The sequence below is a fragment of the Geotrypetes seraphini genome, chromosome 12, assembly GCF_902459505.1.
Source record: "Geotrypetes seraphini chromosome 12, aGeoSer1.1, whole genome shotgun sequence".
In the NCBI taxonomy this organism is placed as follows: Eukaryota; Metazoa; Chordata; class Amphibia; order Gymnophiona; family Dermophiidae; genus Geotrypetes; species Geotrypetes seraphini.
In genome coordinates this window covers 2,101,163-2,113,310 of record NC_047095.1, presented here as the reverse complement: position 1 = coordinate 2,113,310, position 12,148 = coordinate 2,101,163, and the positions used below count along the sequence as shown (strand labels likewise).

The 12,148-nt window shown below is 40.0% G+C and overlaps 1 protein-coding gene across 6 annotated transcripts in view; it reads left to right on the top strand.

Annotated features, from left to right (window-relative positions):
- Positions 1 to 12,148, top strand: part of AXDND1 (axonemal dynein light chain domain containing 1) — a 383,395-nt gene that overhangs the window by 133,975 nt on the left and 237,272 nt on the right. For all 6 annotated transcript variants that reach the window (XR_004536635.1, XM_033916370.1, XM_033916373.1 and 3 more), the window contains one exon: positions 3,766 to 3,887. Coding sequence is in view for 5 of the 6 variants with exons in the window: in XM_033916370.1 (XP_033772261.1) it covers positions 3,766 to 3,887 (122 nt within the window). In the remaining variant the exon portion in view is untranslated. The remainder of the gene's footprint in view (positions 1 to 3,765; positions 3,888 to 12,148) is intronic.

Here is a 12,148-nt window from a genome sequence, read left to right as displayed (position 1 = left end):
TTTAAACATCTCTATCATATCTCCCCTTTCACGCCTTTCTTCCAAAGTATACAGATTGAGATCTTTATGTCCGTCCCCATACGCCTTATCACGAAGACCACACACCATTTTAGTAGCCTTCTTCTGGACCGTCTCCATCTTTTTTATATCTTTTTGAAGGTGTGGCCTCCAGAATTGAACACAATATTCTAAATGAGGTCTTACCTGAGTCTTATATAGAGGCGTCAAATAACTTATAAGGTGTCACCCAAAGTGGCTCAACGTCCTTTTTGGACGTTCAAGTTAATATTAGAAATGACAGTTTTGACACAGTGGTTTATTTTAAGCCCACTGACTGTAATTCTGCTCTTCTGTTCTCCAGTGCTCATCCGTTTACACTCAAGAAAAGTCTGCCTTATTCTCAATTTTTAAGAATAAGAAGAATATGTTCCTCTACAAGTGAGTTTAGGAGACAGGCTGATACATTAAAACAGCGTTTTTTACAACGTGGATATCCCCTTAATATAGTTAAAGCTGCCTATAAAAGGGCATATCATAACCATAGGGACTGTCTACTAGCACCTAAAATCAATACACAACGCGAGAAAGATCAGGTTATGACGTGTGTTTTGACATACTCTGAGAACTGCTATCAGACGGTTCGTTCCCTACGGAAACATTGGGATATACTAAAGATCGCAGGGGTGTTCCAGGATTTCCACCTCCAGATAGCATACAAAAGAAAACGGAACCTTAAAGAACTTTTGTGTCCTTCTGTACTCCCAAATGTAGATCGAAATGCCGGAGCGATATATCAAGGACATTTTAGCTGTGGGGCATGCCAAATGTGCAAGATTATGATTACTTCCAATAAATTTTGTAATCCAGCTGATAATAAAGAATACACTCTTAAACACTCTTCTAACTGTAAATCGGAGGGTGTTATATATATCTTACAATGTCCATGTAAGTTAATTTATGTTGGACAGACATCCCGGAGATTTAATATAAGATTAACTGAACATAAAAGCAATATTAAAAATCAAGTGATAGGAGCTCCTTTAGCCAAACACTGCATTGAAGCGAATCATGACTTCTTTTCCTTGAAAGCCACTATCATTGAGATTGTTTACCGGAGTAACAGAGGGGGCAATTTTAAACGATATTTAGCCCAACGGGAACAGCGTTGGATTATTCGATTGGGATCTTTATCACCAAAAGGTTTAAATAAGAATGTAGAGTGGCAGCATTTTTACTAATTCTGTATCAAAATTGACTAGGAAATGGCTAGATAAACAACTAGCTTATACTGTAGTTCCCTTAAGGGTTAATGTCGGAAAATGACGTCAGCACGTAATACAACGTTCATAGTCAGCACGTTATTATGTGAGTATAAAATGTATGCCGGTGCCATCTTGTCCCGGTTTGAAAAACTTCTGGCGGCTGTGAATAGTAAGTTATTCTCTGATACTATGGAATTAAGAAATGATATCAGTATATAGATAACTTTTCTTTTCTTTTTATTCTTTTAATTATACTATAGATGCTGTATTGATTTTGCCGTTGGCCCTGAAGCAGTGGAAAAAGTAGTGTATCCACGAAACGGCAGTAGCAGCAATCTAACAGCAAACAATGAATCATTTGAAGCTGAGGCAATACTGAAGCACATGAAAGAAGATTGAGATAAGTGCTCAGTTGCTAGTTTTTTCAAAACTTAGGAATAGTTGCATCTACTAAAATAACATTCAGTTACTTAGAAGATTTAAAATTATTTATTCAAAAAAGTATTAAAAATATTTATAAAAATTAAAAAATACTAATACACATTCTCAGGTTTTTGGCCTATGACTGGAGCTAAGGAGCTAAAAAAACTACGCTGACAACTTCAGTCTGTGATCAAGACTGTGCGTAGGCTCCAATTCTGAGGCCTTTTCCTGAGTTTAAGTTTCTATAAGACACTACAATAGCTGATGGTAGTAGGTGCACTGTCCCTAATAAGTGGTATGTTTTGGCATATATAATAGGTCTTATATAGAGGCATCAATACCTCCTTTTTCCTACTGGCCATACAACCTATGCAACCTAGCATCCTTCTAGCTTTCGCTGTCACCTTTTCAACCTGTTTAGCCACCTTAAGATCACATACAATCACACCCAAGTCCCGCTCTTCTTTACCGCGGATGCTAGAGGACCAGTCTGCGGAATCCTTTTCGCTTCCCCTTGAAAAAGAACCACAAAAAAGGTAACAGTGTCATGTTTGCTCCAGTCAGGGGATAACATTGATTTTTCAGAGATAATTTTTAGCATTCTGTTCCACTATCTCCTTACTGTTTAGGTTTATTACTAGGAGCTAAATATGAACTGTTTCTTGAAGTGTATTGGTGGTGGGTTTAAGTGGGCTATTTTTCTTGTTACAACTTTTTCCATCCAGCAGAGTCACTCTTCACCAGCAGTTAAACTGCTGGAAACCAGTGTCTTAACACTGGAATGGATTAGGCAAACTGCCATACAAGCCTGACTCAAATCAAAGAGGAATTGATTATGATTACTTTACTGTTGCATATAAAACTGTTCAGGTTTTGAACTTCAGGCTCGCTGGAGCCTAGAACTGCCATAAAACTTTCCAAGGGAACTGTTCTTGAGGGTTTTGGAATTTAAACTGGGAAGTTTTGTTTTTGGGGTTTTTTTCTGGCTGGGAAGAACTACAAGGGCAGCATCTATGAGACAAACTTGGTTTTTTTTTGTTGCATAGAGCTTTTTGGACCCCAGTTCGGTTACAGAAGTTGGATAGTTCGAGGTCCAATAGATGCTGGCATTGTGGTTTAGAAGCTGGGACATTAGACCATTTAATATTTTTCTGTCCCTATATAAATGCCTTTTGGAAGTTAATTTGGTCCCAAATTAATTCATTGTTAGAAAATCATGTTGCCCTTTCATATGATACTATCTTATTTGGTACATTAATGAGATTTAAAAGCCCAATTTCTGCAAATAATAATAAACTTCTATTGATATTGACAGGGGTTGCCATTCAGCAGATTACAGGAAATTGGAAAGATTACACTAAACTAAATTATACTTTTTGGTGGAATTCAGTATGCCATATTTATAAAATGGAAAGAGTGCTTGCTATGCAACAAGGAAATTATCATAAGTTTAAAAAGATTTGGGGGGCCATTGATTATTTATTCTAATGATCAGACATCTTAAACACCTTAGTATTGGATAAGATATAGGGGGGGTGGGATTATGAATGATAATTGTTAATTGTTAATTATTAATATATGGGTGGGTGGGGTGAGATTCTTTTATATTTATATATTTGAAGGAATATAAATAAAAAGTGATTAGTTAAAAATCTTTCTGATTGATTATTATACACTTGTTGTAATATTTGAAAATGAATAAAGATTTATAAAAAAAAAAAAAAAGAACCCACAAACCCAGGGTGTTGAGGCTGTAGCTTTAACCATTGCATCACACTCTCCCCTATAAGGGTATATGATCACACAATTCTATAAAAGCCCTTTTCTGTGTGTAAAACAGGTTCTCAAGTGCAAAACAGCTTTATAAAATTATTCTCCCTCACCTACCACCATATGCTTTTCTTCTAGGGCTAGCTAGTGCTTGATTTATCCTTGAAAAAGAAGTATGTGTCATGGAACCTCATTAGACTGTCCGTCATTCCTGTCTACAGATGGCCTTTCTTTCCTGTGACTTTCTTCTCTCACCCTGTCACTGGCTTTGAGTGCAGTAATTACCGGTATATCATGTTTTTCATGCCAGATGCACAATATGTTGGAGCTGTTGAAGAAGGAGCAAAACATTTACAACATTGTCTTCCATGAACTCATCCGTCAGGTCAGCGTTGATTGTGCTGAGAGAGGAGAACTTTTGGCCAAACTCAGGTTAGCAACTTGACTACAGGCAAATACAGAGAAGAGAAACAGAAATGGAAAAGTGTTTAAGGGACATGGAGTATCTTTTCTATTAAATATAGTCTCGTATTCCTAAACCCTTTTCTAAAATGCTTCTCTTTAGAAAAGGCAGGAAGTATGAGCACTTTTATAGCTCTGTACTTATGGAATATGGGACTCATTTCCAAAATACATAGACGTTCAAAAGACTGTATAAACCGGCCCTTGTACAACACATTAAAAAAACTTAGACACACAAAGTACCATAGGTTTGTGTGTCTTAGAGCTTTGAAAATGAGACCCATAGCCACCTAGAAAACACTACCATCCAAAAAGGCTGATTCTAGCTACCAGGATATTCGTGGGAGTTAGGAGCACAGCCCCCTCGTGAATACCAAAAAATCACAAATAACTTTAGGGCTCCCACCCTGACTCCCTTCTGCCTCCTTGATAGCTTACCTTTAAAGACCTGGTGGTCTAGCGATGAAGCGCGGCAGAAGCAATCTTCCTATGCTCCTGTCCTGGGGCTATAGGAAATTCACTTGATAGAAGTTTTATCACCTCCCTCTGTACTTATCCCCTGTAGCTTGCTCCCTGGACACCAGTTTTGTATTCCTACAAGCCAGACAGTAGAAGCTCATCTTTTCTGCTCATGTTTCATTTCTGAAATTTTAGTGTATTTTCAACTCTTTTTTTGCAGGTTTTGCCCTTGTGCTATGGAAGTCCCCTGCGGGGACATCCATGCAGTGGGAGATTGCAGACTTTTGAAGAAAGTCTGCTTCTGGGAAGTTACCTGCTCCTGCAGTAAGCCCTCCGGACAGCCTACACGCCAAATCGTGGCTCCGGGATTGGGAGCTATTTCACCTCAGGTTCGTCCGCTAGTGGGTAGAGCACAGGCTGCGCAGTTCTGTGGAGGTGCGCCTGGGATCATGATTGGACTTCGTACCTTCCCTGGGTGATTCGGAGGTGATGGAGGTCACTGGCTGAGGTCAGTTTTCCAGCTTCCTGAGGCTTGAGATCTCCCTGCATACTGTATCAGCATTGCTTGCCATTTCTTTCTTACAGCACCATAGCACAGTGAGTAGCAGCTTGCCTGCCTGGTTTAGCGATTGTGGGGGGTCCTGAAAATGGATTTCTGGATAGTTTCCCTGCATGCCCTAACCCCCCCTCTAAAATCATAAAATTGCCATTTTCCAGGGGTCCCTTCTCTTTTCTCAGGCTGTTATAGGGCAGTACGATGAAACCTTCTGCCCAATTTGCAGTGGCGGCCAAAAAAGCAAACAGGATGCTAGGAATTATTAAAAAAGGGATAAGAAGAACATAAGAACATAAGAAGTTGCCTCCACTGAGGCAGACCAGAGGTCCATCTCGCCCAGCGGTCTGCTCCTGCGGCGGCCCATCAGGCCCATTGCCTGAGCAGTGGTCCCTGACTAGCTCTTTAACCTATCTCTACTCCTATCCCTATACTTACCTCTACTCCTATCCCTCTAACCTACCTCTACACCTATGGTTAACAAGACTAAAGAATGTTATGATGCCCCTGTATCGCTCCATGGTGCGACCTCATCTGGAGTATTGCGTTCAATTCTGGTCTCCTTATCTCAAGAAAGATATAGTGGCACTAGAAAAAGTTCAAAGAAGAGCGACCATGATGGTAAAGGGGATGGAACTCCTCTCTTATGAGGAAAGACTAAAGCAGTTAGGGCTCTTCAGCTTGGAAAGGAGACGGCTGAGGGGAGATATGTTTGAAGTTTCCAAAATCCTGAGTGGAGTAGAATGGGTACAAGTGGATCAATTTTTCACTCCTTCAAAAATTACAAAGACTAGGGAACACTCAAAGTTAGATGGAAATACTTTTAAAACCAATAGGAGAAAATTTTTTTCACTCAGAATAGTTAAGCTCTGGAATGCGTTGCCAGAGGATGTGGTAAGAGCGGATAGTGTAGCTGGTTTTAAGAAAGGTTTAGACAAGTTCCTGGAGGAAAGGTCCATAGTCTGTTATTAAGAAAGACATGGGGGAAGCCACTGCTTGCCCTGGATCGGTAGCACTCCTTTTGCCCTTAACTCCATCACTATTGAATTAGTCTCCTCCGTAAAAATCTTAGGCATCATCATTGATGGCCTCCTCAGGACATGATGGCATGGATTCATGCCTTATTTGCGGCGGATGACTGTTTGATTCACAGCCGTGTTCCACATGTGCCATGGCCCACAAGGGGGGCAAGGTGTGCACGGATATGGTGCCTTCTACCTTTGGAGAGGTCCTTCTTGGATCTTCTTATTCATATGCCATGAAAATCACACCGGGGACACCCTCAGAAGAACTCTGGTGGCATTTTCATGGTTCCGGTGAAATGTCTCATAAATCTTCCAAACACTCTAAGTCTGAGGCGCATAGAACGGCTTTCGCTGCGGGAGACTTTTACCCCCCGGAATTTGTGAATATGCTCTATCAGGCATACCTGGTTAAAAAGTCCATGCCTGTGGTACCCCCTCTGAAACCTAGTCCGCCCATGGAATCTTCCCCTCCGCTGGACTCCAGTCTTTCTCTGTCCTCCTAGTGGGGGATCCTGGAGTGCAATTGGGCAATGCATGCCATTGCGTTCTGTGACAGGGACACCCGGCTAACTTTTCCTGAGCCAGCTGGAGCCCTGTCCGGCCGAGTAGTTTGATGTGTTACTTTAATTATGCGGCCTAAGATTCAGTGCCTCCCATGCACATTGCTGGACCTGGTTTTACTTGGATGTGTTTCACAAGCACCACACAGTCTTTAAAGGTTTCATCTTTTATTTTCAGGCTTGACTCAAAGCCACTTATTTTTAACTGGGCAGGAATACGATTCACTAGTCAAGATTACAGTTCGTCTCCCCTCCACGAGGGTAGTAAAAGCAGAGCTCAAAACAAAACTCTCAACAGAATACTGCAGTTCATTCAAAAACAATAATGTAGAACCAATGAATCAAAATAGTCCTTTTCTTCTGGGGAGCAGGAGAGCTTTGACTTCTCTGCCTCGCCCCTCCCCTGTGTCTGTGGCACAAAACCCCCCCTCCAAAAGGCAAAAATCCTTTTCCTGCTCTCCCCAGCAGGGAAAAAGAAACCAAACTTTAATGCTGGCTTAACCCAGAATGCTAGGCCCTTGATATTCCAAGCAGCATCAGGCCTGGATGCCACTTGTCTGGACTGGGTTGGCTGAATCCCAATTCTTTCAAAAAACCCGCCCGCTCAATAATTATGCAAGGTTTGTTTTACACACTACAGCCACTTCCCTGTTCTTCCTCAGACAAAGTAAAAATGGCAAAATAGCCTCTGGAAACTGAAGAATCATGGGGTGGAAGGAGACATACATAGATGGATCGGAAACTGGTTGGCGTGTAGGAAACAGAGGATAGGAGTGAAGGGCCACTATTCGGACTGGAGGAGGGTCACGAGTGGTGTCCCGCAGGGCTTGGTGCTTGGGCCGCTGCTATTTAATATATTTATAAATGATCTAGAAACAGGGACGAAGTATGAGATAATAAAATTTGCGGACGACACAAAACTATTTAGTGGAGCTCGGACTAAAGAGGACTGCGAAGAATTGCAAAGGGACTTGAACAAACTAGGGGAATGGGCGACGAGATGGCAGATGAAGTTCAACGTTGAGAAATGTAAAGTACTACATGTGGGAAGCAGAAATCCAAGGTACAGCTATACGATGGGAAGGATGTTATTGAAAGAGAGTACCCAAGAAAGGGACTTGGGGGTAATGGTGGACATGACAATGAAGCTGACGGCACAGTGCGCAGCATATGAAAGGTTTTCCATACCTTTTATCAGATGTGTTGCTCTCCTCTGAACCCTCTCGAGTAATGCCATATCCTTCTTAAGGTACGGCGACAAATATTGGACGCAGTACTCCAGATGCGGAAGCACCATCGCCCGATACAACGGCAGGATAACTTCTTTCGTTCTGGTAGTGATACCCTTCTTGATTATACTTGGCATTCTATTTGCTCTCTTTGCGGCTGCTGCGCACTGTGCCGTCGGCTTCATTGTCATGTCCACCTTTACCCCCAAGTCCCTTTCTTGGGTACCCTCTTTCAATAACATCCTTCCCATTGTATAGCTTGGTGTCATCTGCAAATTTTATTATTTTGCACTTCATCCTTATTTCTAGATCATTTATGAATATATTAAATAGCAGTGGCCCGAGCACCGAGCCCTGTGGGACCCCACTCGTGACCCTCCTCCAGTCCGAGTAGTGGCCCTTCACTCCTACCCTCTGTTTCCTACCCACCAACCAGTTTCTGATCCATCTATGTACGTCTCCTTCCACCCCATATTTCTTCAGTTTCTGAAGTAGGCATTCATAGGGCACCTTGTCAAAGGCTTTTTGGAAATCTAGATATATGATGTCTATGGGGTCTCCTTTGTCCATCCATTTGTTAATTCTTTCGAAGAAGTGCAGTATGTTCGTTAGGTACGATCTCCCCTTGCAGAAACCATGTTGACTGGTTATCAGAAGTTCGTTTCTTTCTATGCAGGTAAATGAAAAATCCATTTTGCTAAAGGTCTCAGAGTTATGTGAGCAGTGGGACCCTTTGCATTTATCTTGGTGGGGAAGAAACAGACTGTAAAAATGATGATTTTGCCTGTAGTTTGTTATCAAATGGGTATGATACCAATATACTTTCAGAGATCTTTTTATAAAAAGTTGAATAATATTCTTACTAAATTTATTTGGCTGGGTAAAAAGGCTAGAATTGCTATAGTTACTTTACAAAAAACGATTGTGGAGGATGGGGTAAATTTTCCCAACTTTTATAGGTACCATCAAGCCTATATTATGCGCCAGGGAATGTATTGGATCCTCCCAGAACTTAAGGAACATATGCCCGATTTTTTATACTTGGAATGGAAAATTATGTCCCCTATGCAACTTTCTCATGTTTTGAGTATTAGATTACCTAGATCAGGGGTGTCCAATGTCGGTCCTTGAGGGCCGCAGTCCAGTCGGGTTTTCAGGATTTCCCCAATGAATATGCATGAGATCTATTTGCATGCACTGCTTTCAATGCATATTCATTGGGGAAATCCTGAAAACCCGACTGGATTGCGGCCCTCGAGGACCGACATTGGACACCCCTGACCTAGATAATAAAATAATAATAATAATAACAGCCTATATACCGCAATACCGTGAAGTTCTATGCGGTTTACAAAAGATTAAGCAAAGGTACAAATTGACTGACTTCAAGAGGGGAAGAAGAAAGAGAAGTAATTAGACAGGAAATTCATTGTTGAGGAGAAAAGTGATCAAAAGGACAGTAGGTCGCTATTGAGAGGAAAAAGATAAGTGGATCAGTTGTCAAGATGTTTTAGGAACAGGTGTGTTTTTAGACGTTTCCTAAATTTCTCATAAATAGAGGGCAAAAGTAATTGTTCTAGGTCTTTACCCCATGATGCTGCTTGGTGTGAGAGAAGGAATTCATGGTGTTTTTTCAGTTTGCAACCTCTCACTGGGGGGGAAACGAAGTTGGAATGTGAACTTCTCTTGTGTCTGTTGGTTGAGAAGGAGAAAAGGTCAGTAATGTATTTGGGGGCAAGTCCGTGTAATGCTTTAAAGCAGAAACAGGCAAATTTGAACTTTACGTGTGCCTTCATCGGCAGCCAATGTAGCTGCCGGTAGTAGGGTGTCACGTGGTCAAATTTTTTTAGTCCAAAGATTAGTCTGACTGCCGCATTCTGCAACAGTTGTAGGCGTCGCATATTTTTTGGGGAAATTGCCAAATAGGCGATGTTACAGTAGTCAAGCAGGCTTAGTACGAGGGATTGGACTAGGATTCTAAAAACCGATGTAACAAAATAAGCTTTAAGGGATCTGAGTTTCCAGAGAGTGAAAAATCCCTTTCTGATTAAGGAATCTACTTGGTCTTTCATGGTTAGGCATTGATCCAGAGTTACACCTAGTATCTTTATGGAGGGCTGGATAGGGTAACTAAGGTTATTGATACAGAGGGGTGATTTAATGTCAAGTGGATGTGGTGAAGCAATGAAAAAAGTCGTTTTATCTGAATTAAGTTTGAGCCTAAAGTTTGTCATCCATTGTTCCATAGATATGCTAGAGATAACATAATTTTATTGGATACTTGGAAAACAATCAAATTCATTGATAAATTAACAGATGTTCCTATAGTGAAATCTACTTTACAATCCTTATGGTTAAACTCCAAGATTCAAGTGGGCAGTGCTGGAATCGTCTGGAAGAATTGGATGCAAGCAGGAATTAGAACATTGGATGATGTTATATCCAATGATAATCTGTTGGAATTTTCACAACTGCAACAATTATTTTGTATTTTAAAATCTCAACAATATAAATGGTTGCAGTTGAAACAGGCCATTTGGAGTGGGTTCCCTGAATGAAAAACTTTTAAAAATTATTATAGCTTACAGATCCTTTGCTACCAGACAGATTTAGTAGGACATCAGGCTGCTCAGTGGTATAAATTAATTTCAGAATTGTTGAATAAAAAACCTAAAAATAGTTTAAGAGATATTTGGAGCTTCAAGATTAAACAGTATATTTCTGTATCTCGATGGCCACGAATTTGGTCTTGGAGATTAAAGTGAACAGCGTCAGCATCTATGAGGCAAACATAGTTATTTTTATTACATAGGATTTTTTGGACCCCAGTTCGTTTGCACAAATTAGACAGTTCCAAAATCTAATAGATGCTGGCATTGTAATACTGACATAGGGACTTTAGATCATCTGTTGTTTTTTTGTCCACTTATTTTTAAATTCTGGAAGTCGATTTGGGGACAAATAAATGCTATATTAGAATCTGATATTTTATTAATATATGAAGCCATCATATGTGGCACTATATTACTTGTTAAACCTCCATCAGATAAATATAAAAGTCGTCTCTTTTTGATTTTTACTGGAATAGCTGTTCAAATGATAACAAAAAAATTGGAAAAAAGTATGATAGACTAAATTATACGTTTTAGTGGTCATATGTTTGTAATACGTATAAATTTGAAAAAATGAATGCTGAATGTTTGGGACATAGTGATTTTTTTTAACAAAATTTGGGGTCCATTGACTTTATTTGTTGATTCACATTGAGAATATTTCTTATTTATTGATTTTGTCACTACATATCTGGGAGGGTGGGAGATAATTGAAGATATTATATATGTATATCAAATTTTTGTTATTTAGTATTATTAAGTTACTCTATATTATTATTAATTGACAAGAAGGGTGGGTGGATATAACAATATTTTTTTATGATTAATTGTATGAATTGGTGTATTCTATGAAAATAATTTTATAATAATTGTTTTGTAATAACTGTAATACACTGTTGTAGTTTATAAAATAATACAAATTTTTTTTTTAAAAAAAAGTTTGTTTCTTTCAAAATGTTCATCGATGTTTTCTTTTATCAGTGCTTCTGCCATTTTCCCCGGAACCGAGGTCAGACTCACCGGTCTGTAGTTTCCCGGGTCACCTCTTGATCCCTTTTTAAAGATGGGCGTAACGTTGGCTATCTTCCAGTCCTCGGGATCATGCCTGTTTTCAGGGATAGATTGTAAATTTGCTGCAGTAGTTCCGCTATCTCCTCCTTTAATTCCTTCAGAACTCTTGGATGGATTCTGTCCGGACCTGGGGATTTGTCAGTTTTTAGTTTTTCTATCTGCCTGCGTACATCTTCAAGGCTCACTTTCATGAATATTAATTTTTCTGCTTGATTTCCATTGAGGAATTGCTCAGGTTCCGGTATGTTGGATGTTTCTTCGTTTGTGAATACAGACAAAAAGAACATGTTAAGTTTTTCTGCCTCCTTCACCACTCCCACCTCCTCCCTAGCCGGTTGCTTCCCTTTAACATATCTAAAGAACGGTTTGAAATTTCGTGCTTCCCTGGCTAGCCTCTCTTCATACTCTCTTTTGGCTTTTCGAGCCACTCAGTGACATTCTTTTTGATACTTCCTGTGCTCTTTCCAGTTCCCCTCAGTTTTGTCCTTTTCCCATTTCCTGAATGAATTTTTCTTATTACCTATCGCTTCCTTCACTATTTTAGTTATCCACGCCAGGTCTTTTGTTCGACTCTTTTTGCACCCCTTTCTGAATCTGGGGGATATACAGATTTTGCGCCTCGCTCACCGTGTTCTTGAGAAAAGACCAGGCATGTTCTACCGTTTGCCATTTTTTGGAAGTGTTCCTAAGTTTTTTCCTTACCATTTCCCTCATTGCTTCGT